At 48.2% G+C, this 17,291-nt stretch overlaps 1 protein-coding gene across 8 annotated transcripts in view; it reads left to right on the forward strand.

Annotated features, from left to right (window-relative positions):
- The first annotated feature begins 1,717 nt into the window (after positions 1 to 1,717).
- LOC144175102 (protein scribble homolog) overlaps positions 1,718 to 17,291 on the forward strand; it is a 159,161-nt gene continuing 143,587 nt past the window's right edge. For all 8 annotated transcript variants that reach the window (XM_077704178.1, XM_077704177.1, XM_077704185.1 and 5 more), the window contains exons 1-2: positions 1,718 to 2,154; positions 2,272 to 2,389. In XM_077704178.1, the coding sequence (XP_077560304.1) occupies positions 1,993 to 2,154; positions 2,272 to 2,389 (280 nt within the window). In that variant the 5' untranslated portion in view covers positions 1,718 to 1,992. The remainder of the gene's footprint in view (positions 2,155 to 2,271; positions 2,390 to 17,291) is intronic.

Below are 17,291 nucleotides of genomic sequence, written 5' to 3' on the forward strand. Positions count from 1 at the left end.
ATCAGCGAAGTATTTTAATTTACTAGGATTTTCACTGTGGATACAAAAAAAGCAAAACCACTCAAGCTGATGCGCGGTGGACTGATGCAACTCGGGCCGTTTTTTTTTTTTGATGAAAACTTGAACATTTCCTCACCTACCTACATCAATGGCCACTATCATTACGCCGGAGGCATGCATGCAGTATGTGACAAACTAGAGGAGTGAGTGTGTATTTTAGTCGCAAAATATTCGACAGTAAATACATCGCGGCTGAAATGACAATGGGCAACAAGTTAACTTGACGTAAACAAACCTGTCAGCCCGGCAAATCGGGAACCAAGTGCAGAAACTCGAATTTTCGAACGTCAGATCATCATAAAACAGTGTACGCCACTTCCGCAACGACAGGCGGTTAAATGCACCGAAAAGAAACTAACAACTTACTCCGATACCGTGCGCGCCCGCCACAGAGGAAATTTTCAACCGCGCCGTGACGGCGTAGTGCGGCAAGAAAAGTTTACAGTCCTAGGTAAGATAAAGGCTCGTGTAGGGGCTAAGCGGTACCATTTAACAATGAAATGAAGCGGGCGTAGAGCCACAGGGACGAGTGAAGAAATAAAGCCTAATTTTGACAACGTGTGGTACTGTTTCCCCGCTCGAGCGCCGCTGTCAGTCATAAATAGGTGACGCACGCTCAGGCTTCATTTATAATACAAAGGCTGAACCACGGAACTCCAACGCAGCTGTATTTTTCATCCGGACAGCGACTACGAAATCCCGCGCTTAGCGAACCAATGACAAATACTCGCTCCCAGCGCAACGCGCTCAGCGTGTCACAAAGGTTGCTCGCGCCGGCGTAGTTCGTGTCAGAAAGTTCGTTCAAGAGCGTGGAACTTCACGTGCCTTTTCTCCATCTGGACCGGTATTTCCTCGTTGCGTGCACTGCGGCACGCAGCAATGCTACGGCATTGTAGTCCATCAACAAGTGCGGTCAATGCCCGCCTTCTATGTTTTGTTACTTGGTTTCGGTTTCAAACGACCGTACCAAAATGGCGGACCTAGTTACCGGAGTCGACGTGAGATGGCGGGGCGCATTTTGCATAGGGTCTATACCTTACTACAAATATAAATATCTTCTTGGACCTGTTGGTAATTTGCGTAATTTGCATGGTATTTCGACAAAGTTTCACTCTAATATGTACGAGAGAAGAACCAGAGTGTTTCGTTCTTTTCTCGTATATATTAGCTTGAAACTACGGAATTAATAAGGAGTATCGTTCTTTTCTCGTCCTTGTCTGTTGCGTGCTGTAAGCGTATATATGATACGTCTAGACAGGGATAGGGATTGAGAAAAAAATAGGCGTGCAAGCGGCAGACATTCGTAATTTGGACCTATATTTGACGTACATTATTTTACCTACATAATTCCCGGACCGTCCGCGGACTAGGGAAGCTAGTAATTTTGCCCATTTTGCCAAAATAGTTTATTTTTTGGCAATATCTGGCATACTTTTGTGCTGCCTTGACTTTTATTTTTTTATGGAGTTGTAAAGCATCTTGCGTGTTTTATTAATAGCTTATGCAAAATTTAGAACTGGCAACGTCAATGATGAATTGGCCGATTGGCCGCAACTAGCTGTAGAGAGCGCCAACAGCGGCGCAGCAGAGAAGCAGCGCTGTATGGTAGCGCCACTCGTTGGTTGTGGGGATCTGGGGCAACGCTCTCGTGCCTCGCGTTTCGGTTGTTCAGCTGGCCGTGACGGGTCAGGGATGGTGGAGCCGGGGATCGTCGGCTGTGGAGGCTGTTGACGTCATGGTCGTGCTCGGTCGGGCCGTGTCTGTTGTGTTTTGTTCGGTCCCGAAGAATGTGATGTGCACACCGGTGCTGTAGCCTGTGCCGGGCTCGTGTTATTTGTGTGTGGACGGGTGTGTGGAGTGCCTGCCTGTGTGCATCGCGTGCTTTGTGTGCGCGCGTGTGCCATGCCGGGGTGTGCCGTCTCCTGAGTAGCGATGTTCCGCTGTATTCCGCTCTTCCGTGGGTGCAACCGACAAGTTGAGTACATCGACAAGAGACACAGCAATCTGTTCAGTGTGCCGGACGATGTGTTGAGGTACGCGAGGACGTTAGAGGAACTTCTTCTAGATGCCAACCACATTCGCGACCTGCCGAGAGTGAGTAGCGTGCATACCGCACGCTTGTCGAGCTATGCGACAGCCGAGCGCTGGCTAGGCCTAACCGGCCGACTAGGCTTACGGCGCTGTTTTAAACGCAAACTCTTGCCTTTTCAGGGTCTTTTTCGACTCACGAAGTTGCGGAGGTTAAGTGTCAACGACAATGAAATCTCCCAACTCCCCTCGGACATTGCCAACTTGATGAACCTGGTCGATCTGGATGTCAGCAAAAACGGTAAGCAGACATCATTACGGTAGCGTCGTTGGGAGCTTATCGGCGTACACAAGCGAGAACGCTGTTTACTTCTGAAATAATTATTTTACGACTTGTGTGCGCTACACGTGGCGATCGTTGTAGCGTTTCGGCTGCTGCACGGCTCGAACCCTGGCCGAAGCATAGCGAGAGAAGTGAGTATTGTCACGTGGTGTCAACTGATCCGCTCGCGGGGTTGCGCCGTGACAGACGGAATCGCAGGAATCCTACACTCGCAGCTTTGAAGGGCTTCCGACGGACGAGTAACTGAGCAGCTACGCCGGGCCCTCGCTGGAAGCGTAGCAGAGCGGTGCCGTCGCGTTTTTGCCCGGAAGGACGGGCCACCTTGAACTTGACGACGGAAAGTTGTGTGCTGCGAAACATGTAATCAAACCGGCGACGTCTTTTTGTGCCCCGCCCTTTGAAAACTACTACGACTGTCGTCGTCTTCCCTGCCGCATTCCTGTACGCTCTCCTTTGTCACGCGTCGTGAAGTTTTCCGCTTGTCGACGCGTTTTCGAGTGGCATTGTTTTGATTGCCGTTTACGAGCCCCGGCTGCCGTCGTCTTCGCGGCATTCCAAGTGATAGCGGGTCGTGCGTAGTAATAGTATCTCGGGGGGGATTGCGCAAGTGTGCGGCCGTACCTCACAGACGGCCGCATTCCAGCGCATCGCCGAGCCGTTAGTCACTCGTATCTGGCTCCACGGGTGCCACTTCGATTGCACAAACTCTCCCGAGTGTTCCATCCGCTTCATAAGTGCCACACCTCTTACGAGCACATCGTCTGCTTTACTGGCAGAGCTGAGTGCCTGTCCTCTTGTTACCTTGCCACCGTGTTTGAGATCACTTCCCAGTGAAGTAAAAAAATTTATTTCGATGACTCGTGCATTGTCAGCTGGTTTCTCGACTTTCTGGCGTCCCGGAAATGCCAAGGCTTTTGCTCTTTTCGTGTAACAATTAAACAAACAAAAAAAAATGTAACGAGACCAAAAGCATGTGTATGCGTTGTAAAGTAGACACTTCGTTCCAGCGGGTTTCCGCCAGAAGTTCATTCCTTAGAGGAATTGTATTTGAAAGGGGCTCATTCGCGGTTGGGTAAAAACTACTACGCTCTTTGACGCACAAGAACGCAGTAAGCGTCAGTGAATACAAGTCAGGTGCTTGATCAGACCTCTGCAGCTGTTTCACTAAACTGTTGCGTCCCATTTTTCATTCAGCTTCCCATTCCGCCCACAGCTGGCTTAGTTTGCCGGCGTACCTCATTTGCATTTTGCGAGCAGCGGTATGCTCACGGGCGGTTTCGTTTTAGTGTAAGGTTTAAACATTTCTCGGTCTAGCACAACCATTATTACGTGGAGGTAGTGCTCCTGGCAGTGTGAATCTGTTGCCTCTACCTCTCTCTTTGTTCTTTTTGTATGTCATAACGAATCTATATGGGATTTCAATACTACAAGGAGCAGTGGATCCTTAGCTGTTTTGGGGACGTGGTTTTGGCAAACCGAATGGAAGGTGGAGTTCAAGAGTAATGCAGTAGTTTTTTGTCTGGGTAGGGATATTCAGGAGTATGAAGGACTCCTTTTGTCATTACATTCCTTGTTCACTCAGTGGTCTTCTGGCTTTCCTAATTGACAATACTATAGAAGTATCAGGTTGCAAAGTTCTCTTCAGGCTTTCGGTGTCTTAGCATGCCTTCGCTGCAAGGGCTGATGATTTTCATCGAAACGTTTGTTCACCACAAACCAATAATTTCTCATCTATTTGCGTATTGCAATCACGTGATGTATATTTGTTCATCAGGATACAGCTGTGGGAATCCTGAGTAAGGCTTCCTATATTTTGTCTGTAATAAATGTAGTTGTGGCATGTGGTTTAGTCATCCATTAAAACGATTTCCAACTTAAATGTGAGCACTTTGAGCATATGAATAACTATCAGTGAGTTCGGAAAAGAGGGAAAAGACATGAAGAAATGAAAGTGATAGCAATACAGTGATAGCTTTGTGTGATTAAAAGGTGCTACAGGAAGAATAAAAACAGGAGGCTGGAAATTAGGAACAGTGTTCCAGAGCACTGGGTGCTACCATAATGCATGATTGTTAATTTATTGGTGGTGTGCTTGGCAGTTAGTACCAGTGTGTGCTGGGCGGATTGAAGTTTCAATATGATGTAAATATAATTTACACACCAATGGTAAATATTTACCATTGTTCATTCGATTGCGTACATGCTGCCATGCTGTCCTTAATGTGTCACTTTGTGTTGTTGGCATGGCAGATCCGCCACTGGCAAGTTTCCCAGTTGAAAATTCTTGAATGCGACATTAGGTTACTCGTTTTATTGCTGCATTTTGGCTATGGTAGCAGAGGCAATGCACGTTGCATGGAAGGGAGGACATTAGGCAGGTTGTGCTGTTTTCAGCACCAATTTGGTTGATACTACTTTGAAGGTTTCATTGATTGATAGCGCTTTTCTGATGAAGGCTAAGAGCAAAAACGCCCATGTGTTCGAGATTTCGGCACGCGTTAAAGATCCCCGGTTGGTCAAAATTATTTTATAGCTGTCCACTAAGGCGCGCCTCATTGAACTCTTTCGCTACCGCGCCTATTCAAAATCGATCAAAATTTGATTGATACTTTGGGAGCGCCTTTTCATAGCGTTCCAGGCGTTGCTCGAACAAGTAAAGCTGTTTGGAGTTAGATCAGAAAATGGCCTTTCAAAACCAGTTTTGTTTTCATTTTTGCAATGTAAACGTGATTTTTCACATGCTTTTGAATCACCTGGGTGTGGAAAAGGGGTGTGGTCATCGCGCGTCACTGCTACCAAAGAAGAATGCGTGCCACTGCTAATTACTCTGCACCAGCGTTTGTTTTTTGCTACCAGGGCGTGAATGGTGAACCAGCAAATGATTTTCAATTGCCAGGTTCGCGCTCTGACAGTAATTATCCCAGAAATCAGGCGAAAATGTCAAGCAGTGCCTGGTTGCAAAGCTACTTTATGATTTTAGGCAGTTTTATTGCCTTTGCGCATGTTGTTGTAAGTTCTGTAGTAGTTGTATTTACCCCAGGAACATTCGCGAACAGTTTACAACAGTTTCGGTTTCGTTTCTGCATCGCAAAATTCATATTTAGCGCTACTACACAGTTACCCAACTTCAAGGCTACCTGCCATGGTGCCTGGAGCGTCCGCGACTGATCCTCGAACAAAGCACGCCACTCCTGATTGCCCCCCACCCTAACCCGATTTATCTGTTCCGCCGAGAACAGCGCTTCAAACCGGCCTTACACTGCCAGCTGTTCGCCTTCCAGTTTCGTTTCCATGCGAGGGTATATGGGGTGTCTAATGTTGCTGCTAGTTGAACTGTCTATTCGGACTGAGTCTCCGATAAGTTTTTGTACTGTTTCATTTGAAAAATGTTAGGTGGCGCTGCGCTAGAGGAGGCTCGTTGTGCTGATCTTTTTCATCGCGCAATTGCTAGTCGGCCAACAATCACAGGGTACGATTCTAGCGCATCGTACCTCATTTTTGCGAGCAAGGCTACAATTGCGAGTAAGAAGATGATAATAAAGCTCAACTTTATGTTTTGAGAGATAACTGACTGTGAACGTCAACAAGCATCAACAACGGCATTCCGTTTTCAACTTCATGCATGTTTTTTTCCACATCGCGTGCTTGTCCCAAATATTGTGCTCGCTGTAAATGCAAAGTCAGTCATTGGAAAGATGTATTTACGTTATGTGGGGGCAAATTGGTGCCTCTGATAATGTTAAACTGCCAGATTTATTCCAGGGAACCACCCGAAATTGCACATTTTGAATTGAAGGTTGGGCTTCACCGCATGACACGAGCACCGTGCGTGCTAACATTTTTTTTTTTACATGTGACAAATTGTTACGCGCAAGTCGACATTTTTTTCTAGGACATGTTTTTGAAATGTTTCCCGACAAAATGTATATTCTAATTTTTTTCTACTGTCGGTGATTTGATATACACAACTCCTTTTTTATCATTTTTTTGGACAACTTGACAAAAATTTTGATTTTAGTTTTTTCCACAACTATGATATATAAAAACATTTAAAAAACTGGTGTTATTAGAAAAACCGTTAAATAATCTGCATTTTGTGTTCCTGTAATTAGTGCCTAACCAATTTTTTTAGCAGGAAAAAAAATGTTTTCTTAGACCGCTAAAAATTGGTCAATTTTCTGGCGGTAGCGAAAGAGTTAAACCCCACAATCAATCAATTTATTGATTGATTGGCACTTGCAGGGTGAGGATTGTCATTGTTAATAGCAAGGCATGCATCCCCCAGTGTGTAAAATATAGTGCAAAAGGTGCAGCGCCTTGCACTGCATGCACCTTTTTCAGGCACCCTATTTTGCTTTGTGACCGTGACCGCTGCCGTTTATTATTGTGATCCTGGGCCATGGGCTTCTCAGGAAAATAACGAAGTTTTTGCCCAAAATGAGCGGAAGGATTCTTTAAACAGCTCAAATTATAGAGGCAGGAGGAAGAAGAGGGTATTTTTACGCCACCTTGTGAGCTGGAAGGGTAATCGTCCTGCCGTGGTAATTATTCTCAAGTTCACGGTTGGGAAGCTGTCTTTTTTCTTCTTTTTCTTTCAGTAGCCATTCTGTGCAAGGAACTTCTTAGTCCTCTGTTATTTGGAAGGAAGAAAATATGGTCACATGCACTTGCACCTGACACCATGCCTACGTGAGCACACGCTTTCAGGCTGCGATAGACGTTCCTCAGCTTTGCAGTGTAGCCTTATTTGTTGAAGCTTGCTGCACGTTCAAAGTGGCCCAAACAGTCCTGGCATCTCGGAAAAGGTCGCTGTGGAAAGCTTGCAGCGTTCATTCACGGCTAATGAAGTATAAAATGGCCTCGCATGCTGCTATTGTTTGTAATAGTGGCTACGCTGTGTAAGTCGTCACCTATACTACGGAACAAGTTAAGAATGGCAATAGCTCATGTACGGTATCACTCTGCCTTAAGCGACGGACCCGGATTTTGTCGGTTCCGGCGCGCATTTTAAATGGAGATTGCTATGAATGCGTGATGTCGTCTGCCTTTTCTCTAGTAGTTTGCTTGTTGTCGCTGCAGTAGTTTATAAACATGTGAAGTCTAAAAAATCATGGGAACGGCTCGTGCCATGTTCAAAATATTCCCAGTAACTCATTACTTGCACCGCGCGGAGTAACATCCAGTTGCGGTGATGAGGCAGGGCAGCAACTTTCGTTGCCGTTCTTAACTTGTTCCCAAGTATAGTTGTGGTGGGTAGAATCCTGAACGTGGAAGGCACACCTCGAAACGGGTGAATACTTCACTGGTGACTGAGTGCTAATTTTTCTTCAGTCTGATGTCTCGAAAGGGATGGATCATTGTTCGTGGATGTCCCAACTAGACAGAAGAGACCCCCGTGCCCATTCACCTCGTGAATCAGTGCTCAGCTGCCTTTGCGAGAGGTTCTTTCTATTCACTCTCACCCGCCCCACGTTTGCTCGAGAGCACTCAAGCAGCCGGTTGCACAAGCTGAGGAGGGTGCATGCTCGTGTGGCAATGTGCTTGTGTATAATTAGCGTTGTGTAAAAACGAGGCCTGCACTCAGGGGCGTTCAACAGTGTCTGTTGTGGAGAGCAATCGCCCTTGCGCAGGATTTCTTGGGCCGTGCTTTTTGGTCAGAGGAACATAGGTTCGTTTATTTTAAGGAGTGCCCGCACATACACAAGGGGTATTTGTTTAGAACGGGCGCAAATATAACTTGCCTTATGTTGCAATACAACTCTGGATGCAAATTATGCGTGCTTTAGCATTGAGATTGGACCTTTTCATAACTCTTCTGTTCTTTTTTTTTTTCCCCGCAATTCCAGGGGCCTTTTTGTGGTTGAAATTAATAATGCTGGTACTTTTTCTTTGCTTACTCCAATTTTTTATTTTTAACGTGTGGAGTTCACAGTCATTGTTTCAGACTACTTATGGATCCACTACAGGACAAAAGCCTCTCCCTTTGAGTGACAAACAACTGCTCCGGTCATGCGTTGTCGAAATCTGTTCTTTGCCCTTCGCCACTCCCCTCCAAATTATCTCTTGTCCCTCCGTTTGGCTGTGTTTCGCTACTTTCACAACGTTTAGTGCGGGTCCCTCAGACCGGAGGCTCCCCTGGTCTGCATCGTTTCGATGAAGTCTTTTGTGACTGCATCCATGTGTGGCAGGTGGTTTGGTGAAGATTTATTTGTTGGGGGAAGGGCATATGAATGGGGTTACACGCATGTAAGATGAGTTCATAAATGGGGCAGCCCTCACGTCGGGCACTTTGGTGATAGGCGGGGCTCAAGATGTGATGCTGTGTGCTCCCGTACCTCAGTGGTCCACCTGCAGTCAGTTCTCTGCGTTAAATGCCTGGCCCAAGTCCACTCCTTGCCCTCCTTAATTAATCTCGCCCTAATCCAAGGTGCTCATTTCCTATCACCAAGTGTCGCCCGTGATCATCGTTCCTTCCATGACTTTGTATGGGCATGCTTTGTTTCTTTGTAGCGGTGAAGCTGTTTTTGGTCGAGGCTTTTATGGGGCGAGATGCGGTAAAGCGGTCACAGCGATATGGAGAGGGCACAGCGTACTGAGGAGGAGAGCAAGCGCCCAGCACGCATGCAGCAAGTTAAAAGAATGCTTGAATGGGATGCTTGTATAGGCAAAGCTTTTCTAACTGCTTGTGGCAGTGCTTGTACTCGTCAACATTGTTGAGAAAAAAGAAAAACACTAAGCATGTTTGAGGCAAGACACCTATACACAGGGGATATTTTCATTATTTTAGTAAAAATGCATGGCTTCTGGATTTTTGCTATTGCAAATTAAAAAATATGCCGTGAAAAAAACAAAGCACTTGGAGTGCCCCTCGTGGTAGGGTTCGAAGTTCAAAAGCAACGAAAGGTTCCAGTAGATGGTGCGAGCAGTGGAACGTGGCAGAAATGAATTGATGCGAATGGGAATCAATCTGCTGGCTTTGTGAAGTTCTATCAAGCTTGGCCTCGCGATTACGAAATGCCAGGCAGCTTCACTGTTCACTGTTAACATCAGCATTGGTGACGTTAAGTCAGTGAAGCTGGGCTTTTTTTTTTCCCCAAGCATCTAGTAGCGTGCTAAGTTTCTGCCCCATAAGTGATCACCAGCAGCATGCTATGGTTGCATGCAATTTCTTATAGTGACAGTAGCCTACTCTTCGTTATTTAAAAGTTCTTGCTGAATGTGCCCCAGTGGTGGCTCAGTGGCTATGGCATTGTGCTGCTGAGCATGAGGTCGCGGGTTCGATTCCCGGTCGCAGCAGCCGCTTTTCTAGTGGAGGCGAAAAGCAAAAACGCCTGTGTGTACGAGATTTCCACGCACGTTAAAGATCCCCAGGTGGTCAAACTTAATCCGGAGCCATCCACTATGGCATGCCTCACCGCCTGCATTGCGTTGCCGCGTTAAACCCTACAATCAATCAATCGATCGAATGTGCCCCAGCCCGTACTAATATATGCCGTATTTCCCTTTTGCGATCAGCAATCAGCACTGATAATTTGTCCAAACTGGATTTCACTGCGCAGCCAAGGGGGCTTGTAAGTATTTTATCTTGGGGGAAAAAATAAGGTGCTTCTGAAGTGCACGAAACAATGGGTAAATACAGCACATAAAGTATAAAGTGCTTACCCCGCATGTTGTTATTAATGCCCGTCGCCGGAAGTAACCACGGTCAACGCAAACTTGGTTATTGTAAACTGTTTGCGCTGTTCCGTCCCAGTCTAAACTGTCGTTCTGCTAGCCGGTATTCTTGCTACAGCTCTGCTGACATCCGTTCCAGATATCCTGTGGTGTGAATGACGTGAAATCCCTGACCTGACAATATGAACAACTGATAGCTCTAAATAAGATGATAATATGTGAACATGTTTGTGCAAGGGACATCTAGTAGTTGGAAATTGAAGTCAGCGTGGCGTTTGTTCACCTAGCGTAAAAAGAATGAGCGAGAAGCAGTGATGACGCGTGCCAGGGACAGTTTCCCCTCCACCCAGTGTGATTGCTCCCCTGTACTAAGTAGTGCTGTTAGCGTTGTCTAGCCAGTCGGATATGCTCATTTATGGCTTACTGCCGAAGCATGCCTTTTCTGTATGCCTTGTTGTTCATTGTTACCGCTTTCTCTGGCTGCATACGTTCTATCTCTGCCCATTTCAGCTTCTTTTTTATTGTCCTTCAGCTTATTTCTCTACCTTTTAACGTTTCTTCAATCTTTTGTTACAGGCACATGTCACGATTTTTGCTTGTGTTGATCAATTTGCACAACTCCATAGATTCTATTTTGCTGCCCTCTTCTCGACACTAGTATACGTGCATTTCTCCACGAGGTCGGTTTTCTGAGGTAGCTTACCGGTTTAGTTCCTTGGTTCCGTTCCTTCTACTGCCGCTGCTTGTCCTGTTGTTGTCGCAGTTAGGTACAGGTGTTAACAAACGTCTAGAGCAAACTGGAAGGGGAAGGTGCAGGTGTGCGTTCTAGGAATATCTGTATAGTTAGACATGTTGCTTGCTTCTTGGCCAGCACGGGTGATCTATCAAGTTATTATTTGCCTTGGGCATTGTTACAAGTTGCATCATTCTGCTTTCACAGTTTATAGCGCGAAAAAGGTGCGAGTTGATTGTGCTGGTTTCACTCTCTTCTTTTTGCCCATTGAGTCTTGATGCTGGGAAGAAGAGAGGAACTGAGGTAGCTTGTGAGGAACACAAACGGCGGTTTGTGATGTCACGCGAGTCTGCAACTATTATTGAATGTGTTTTAAAGTATTACTGCTACCATTGTGCGATCTTTTTATTATGAGTTAAGCCAAATTTATGCAAGGCGTGTTCTCTTGCAACCTTATAAATGCGGTCTTGTTGACCTGAGTGAATCTCACCACAGTCGATTGCACGAAATTATGCCAGGAGGATGACAAAGGAAAAGAAAAGAAAAACTCAAATGTGTGTTACACTCACCCAGCAACAACTTGATGAAATTGATTAGACAGTTACTGTGGACGACGTTTTTCAGCGTTTTTTTTTTTCTGCACAAATGCACATGGCCCTCTTAGAAAGCAAAAAACTGCGTTCTGGATGTAGTGTTTAATCTGCACCTGGGGATATCTTCGCACTGAAACTATTACCGAAGGACGTTCATTAACAGCTGCTACGAGAAATGCAGCCAACATCCGGAGATCGAGAACACGCTGCGTTGTTAGGAACACGCCGTTTCAAAATTGCGACGTCGGGCTCAGTAGGAGACTGCCTTAGCAGCCCCCGGGCATATGCCTGAGGGAAATCTAGCGAAACGTATTTGAACGTCTATCTCAGCTTCTATTGTGTATGGAGGTGTTTCGTTGGGGGTACACTCGAAGAACGTTGCACCTCCCGTAAATGAAGGTTAGTCCTTAGGCCCCCTCCTCCACGTCGTTTGAGATATCACAAAAATGAAGAGGTCTTGCAAAAAGTCAAAATTTTCTGCCCAACTTCTATTACGGTGCGAGGGGAGGGGCGTTGGGCGGGGTAGGCCCCGTGGCGGTCCTCGCAGAGATGGGGAAGCGAAAAGTCGACGATTTACTGGACTACACACCGCGTCGTTGTCGTGCCGCCCCGGGCTGTCGTCTGTCCCTTTGTGTATGCCGTCGAGCTAGCTTATCGCCTCTCGGCGTCGGCATTTTGTTACGAGCGCGGCGCGTGCGAATTGTCCCTTGCGAAACGCCTCCGGCTGTGCCACTCGCATCAGCCAAACGTACGTTTCTTTTCTTCTTTTTCCTCCTTTCGTTTTCACTTGTCTGCCGCCCTGTCTCGTGTCGTGGCTATAGTAGCCGGTTTTGAATTGATAGCAGGTACCTTGATCGCGAATAGCATGGCGTGGCTTCTGCTGAAGTCTGCGCACCGCACAATAAGCGGCGCCTGGAACTCCGAATCTTTTGCACTCAAGTCGTTTGAGTTCATCGTCGTTCTGTATGGACGTGGGCAATAGGGTTCTGCATTGTTTGTTGCGGGCTGTCAACCCATTCCTTGCTTGTAGGCGGCAGTTTTCATCATTCGAACAATTCTTGCCCCCGGCGACAGCAGCTTTCTCGCGAACGATGGTTGGTTTGATTATGTCCGCCAGGAGATTTGGCAATTTTTTTAAATGCAGAGCATTTCAGTAACTCACGATGTCACCCGCGTTGACGTCCGTAGTCCGCACCGCACCCCTCCCTACTATATATAAAAAAATACTATCCGGCGCCCAGTTTCGACCCTGCGGGCGGAACGCAATGTACATGGTGCTCTACCCACTGCGCCACAAAGCCGACACAGAATGGGACGCTACGAACGCGCCTTATATCGTTGACTCATTCAAATTACTGCTGACGAGCGCTCTCTCGTCAGCAGTTGCCACAAGTGAACATTAACGTAACGCAAACTACTTTACGTCGTGCGCCCCCGGAAATGCTCTGCATTTGATCGTGCCGCTCGCGAGGGGGATGTTTCACTGCGTCTTCTCTCGGTCGCGGGACCCGTGGCGCCATCTGGCGGAGGCGCGGCGCAACTCGTAGCACTTTCTTTGAAAAAGCGCCTCGAAAGCGCGGCAAATATGAAATAGGGATGACGCGCTTTCGAGGCAATCCGCCGACGCGGCTGCTTTGTGTACAGACTCGGCGGCGAGCGTCCCGGGATTCTGGTGCCGACCGAACCCCATTTTAATGCGTAAGCATAGGAGGCTCAAACGGCCGCCTTTGTTTCTCGTCGTGGTCATGGGCGAAGCCTCCGTAGCGGTGAGTCGCGTCTGGGCTGTGGGGGGAGCGTGACGTCCGCGGCCGAGCGCCGGCGCATGGGCCTCGGAGCAAAAGTGCGCCGTTCGTGGCGGGATGGCGTTGCGTGGCAGCGTTATTAGAGCGCGAACGCGGTTGATTTTTCAGTTGAAGGCGAAAATAAGCGTTCGATAGTGTGTACTATGTGTTCGTCGTGAAGAACACCCGAGCTGGTGTAATCACTGCGGAACTTTCCACTGTGCTATGGCCCACGTCCAGAGACCATGCGTTCCATTCATGTTTTTGACGTCAATATTTTTGCCGCGGCTGCTCGTAGGTTATGAGCTCAGAGGCGCGCACCAGTAGAGGGTGGCGTAATTATTTGGACCGAGGGTTCTCGACCGGGTATGGCCCCAAGGAACCCTCGGCAGGGTAACCAGAAAATTAATCGTTCCACTCAATGTGAAAGTTGTCGGAAGTGCAGAACAGTGATTCGCCATAATGGGCTGCAGCGCCGTTATCCGCTCATTGCTGCACTTCAAATTTCCCGCCTCCGCAGTGCTCGCGCGCCCCCGGCCTGAAACTGCGCCAGCGGGGGTTGTTCTTTTTGTGCTTGCTTTAATTTCGTATGCTGGAGCTGTTTTGCGCCATTTTTTTTTTTTTTTTTGTTGCGTGGCTAAAGCCTTTCTGTGGCATTTCGAACGCGCCATTTTTTTTTTTCTTGCGCGGCCGCTTATTTTCGCTTACTATCGTAAAAACCAACCCAACGAGCTTTCCTAACTAAACGCGGTGGCTGCCGATTATATACACAGATTTTTTTTTTAATGTACCTGCAGTTTTCTTTGCTCTAAAGAACAGGGAGATGTAGGACAAGCGCCGGCGGTTCACGAGATTCGAACGGTTATGACTATTTAAACCGAATGGTTTATGACGTTATGGTTATAACGGTTATGACTCCCTGACGACGGTATAGGAGGCTCTACTTGGGTCCGTTAACGAGCTACGACGACAAGGCGAGCCCATTCAGTGCTCTGCACTTTGTGGGGACCAGGGTTCTTAAAGCGACCTAGCTCGACACCCGAGGTTCGGCCACAAGGCTAGCTCCGCAGAACGCCGCCACGGACCGCCAACTTGGCGTAGCGGCAGCGAACAGCAAGGAACACACACAAGACACGGAAATCGCCAACCCCGACGTTTATTGCACTGCAATAAGGGACGTCGCGAGCGTCGCTCGACCACCGTCAAGACCACCTCGGTCAGGGCGGGAGAAACAGGCGCGAGGGCGGGCAAAGGAAGGCCAAAAAGGAGCAACACGTACTTACGGCCGCCCCCGATGATGGCTGGTAGAGCCACTAGATGAAGATGAAGCGTAGCCTATTTAGTAGCTCTAATGGCTGGTATCCATAGAGGCCCTTCCTTCGTCGTCGGCCCCGGATCAGCCCGCCCGGCGCTTCCGGGCAAAACCGGTCCAGTCAGGGAGTCGGCAGCGCCCCACCCGCCGCCATCCTCCCGAAGCGGGGAAATGCGCATCTGCAGGGGTAGAGAGGGACCTCCCCTCTTGCCTCCGCTACAGTGCCAGCGACCCGAGAGGGATAGGGAAGATGGCGGACCTCCGTAATTCCCACAACTTAATAAGCTACCAATACCCTTCGCCCACCGTCTTCGCAGTGCGGTTGGTGTTTGCACTTCGTGTAATTAATTGAAGGTGCGGCGATTTCATTAACAAAGTTTATTGATAGTGCACTGAAAAAGCGCCTCTTGGAGATGTGGGCGAACTTTTTTTGCCTTACGTAGGGCCGGTCTCACATCTGCTACTGGAGCCGCCTCAACTCCGTGCTGGGTTTCCTGCTTTGCAAAAACATCGCGTTGTCCCCCGTAACTTGAGGGAACTACTAGAGAATGCATTAGAAGAGGCGTTCTGGGAACATTGAAGGGGGTGGGTGGGGGGGGGGGGGGGGGACTTTTTTGTTTTTGGAGACCAATGTGAGAACCCGTGGTCTGGAGGACCGCATTTTTTAACACTCGCCGGAATGCTTCTTGTCCCACCGTGCCATATGGATCGGCACATTTTTATAAAGACCTACGCGCGCGTACGGTGTAGGATTGTAGGTGGTGTCCGAGTATGTTGTGAATCCTTCAGTTCTGCGGTCGAAGCTAATTATCTCGCTGTCGAGTCTCGCGCGCTTTGCATCGGCCATCGCGCTAAAACTCATTCGCCTGCAGAGCTGCGACGTGGAACGAATTGCGGCGCAAATCTGGTGAGAGCCTAATCACTCGCTTACGTGACTTCGCCGCGGTGACCTGCCCCGCCGCCTCACCCTTGGCTTTTACCGAAATGACGGCGGTTTTACCCCGCGTAGTGGGTTTCCCGCGTGTCACGCCTGCACGTGGCGGGCACGGGGCGAAAGATTCAGCAATCTCGGCGGGTGCATGCCTCGCCGGTTTTCCTTGATGGCGTCGGCGTATCTCTCTCTTTCCCTTCCGCAAATTTGTTCGTTTGGCTGGAAACTACGCGCAACTTTAAACCGGCATCCGCTCTGATCTCAGCGAGCGCACCGCCGTTAAAAGGTCACGCGTGAACTCTTTGCGGTTGCTGCCTGCGTGTCCAACTACCCACGCAACGGATTTCTGCTGACGTTTACAAAAGGCTTCCCGCTTTGGTTGCCTGCGGCATGCGGCAGCGTCGCGAATTACGCCGAGGCCGGCGCAAACCGACTCGCGGCGTGGACGGGCAATGCAAATAGGGTTGGTCGTATTAGCGCGCCGTTCATCCGACAGCGGTCACGTTTTAAGGGACATACAACCGATTTTTGTGGAGTGCATGACCCTCTAGCTCATATGAACGCCAGTGTTTTTTATATACTGGGGTAACCGCAAGAAATTTTTAAATAAACGTGCGGAAATAATTTTAATTTCGCTCTAAAATTTCTTAAGTTTGAAAGGTGCGCCACGTAGTGTCGAAACGTGGCACTGCCGTGCGTGTCCAAACAACTCCATCGATTTCAACGCGTGCTTCAAAAACCGCGTAAAATCTCGGCACACGCTAAAGATTCCCAGATGGTCAAAATTAATCCGGAGCTCTCCACTACTCCGCGCCTTATCGCCTGGGTTGCGTCGGCGCGTTACACTCTACAATCAATCAATCAACCAATCAATCAACCAAAAACCGCATAAAGAAATAGTAAAGCTTACACATTATTGTTGTTTGAGCCGTGTCAGGTTTTTAAATACCTCTTTTAATTTCACCTACAGTTAAAAGTGTGTTGCCCCACGGCTCACTGGCGTGGTTGCCAGCATTCCTTTGGATGACCCACGTATGGCTGGTTAATCTAAAAATTCAGATTTCAAAAGTTCTAGCGCGCTATGGGCAACACTTTTTCGGGTTAAGGTGTTCTAAATGATGCCCTTTCATTTGGAATAGAGAAAATACACTGGGCAAAAATACGTTGTCGGTCCCTACGCGCGGCCACGGTTTGGCATACCACTCTCGACATTTACGCGAAGTAATTGCAGTCGAGCGGGTAAAAACATTCCTTCTGGTCGTGACTGACATGTCCTTACCCCAGCTTGGGTCCCTTAAAATTTGATCGTCTGTCCTAAGGACGTAGTTTCGTTGGCCTCAGCGTCCGCGGAGGCTTCGGTCTAGAAGTATCCAGAGGGGGAACAGCGAATCAGAGCGGGGTGGAAACGTGGGTTGAGTAGATTTGGAACCAAGGAGATGGGAGGGGCCAAATTGTGTGTGCGCGGGCGACCTGATGGGATTCTTCTCCTCAGTTGTATCGATTGCGGTCGTTTATACGTGTGCACTCCTGCGTTTTTGGCCGCTGCGCAATTACCGAACCCGTGTCGCTGGGGTATGTCCCGTACAAAAATTCACTTCCCATCGCCGTACTACTCATTGTCGCCGATGTCGGTGCTCGTCTTGAGTTTTCTTTCTCGAAACCCTTTGTTTGAAACCCTTTGTTTTGCTTGCGAGAAAAGACGTTGGTTCTTCGCCTTAGTGTCTTTTTGTTGAGAAGTGCACATACTCAACTGCCAATATTTTCTCACTGTTACTAACCGTACCGCAGAAGAGCAGCGAGCGAGTGAGGCGGGGTTTCGAAAAAAAATCAGCGTCA

This window comes from Haemaphysalis longicornis, unplaced genomic scaffold (genome assembly GCF_048455015.1).
Source record: "Haemaphysalis longicornis isolate Haplotype H1 unplaced genomic scaffold, Haemaphysalis longicornis Haplotype H1 scaffold_3, whole genome shotgun sequence".
Classification (NCBI taxonomy): Eukaryota; Metazoa; Arthropoda; class Arachnida; order Ixodida; family Ixodidae; genus Haemaphysalis; species Haemaphysalis longicornis.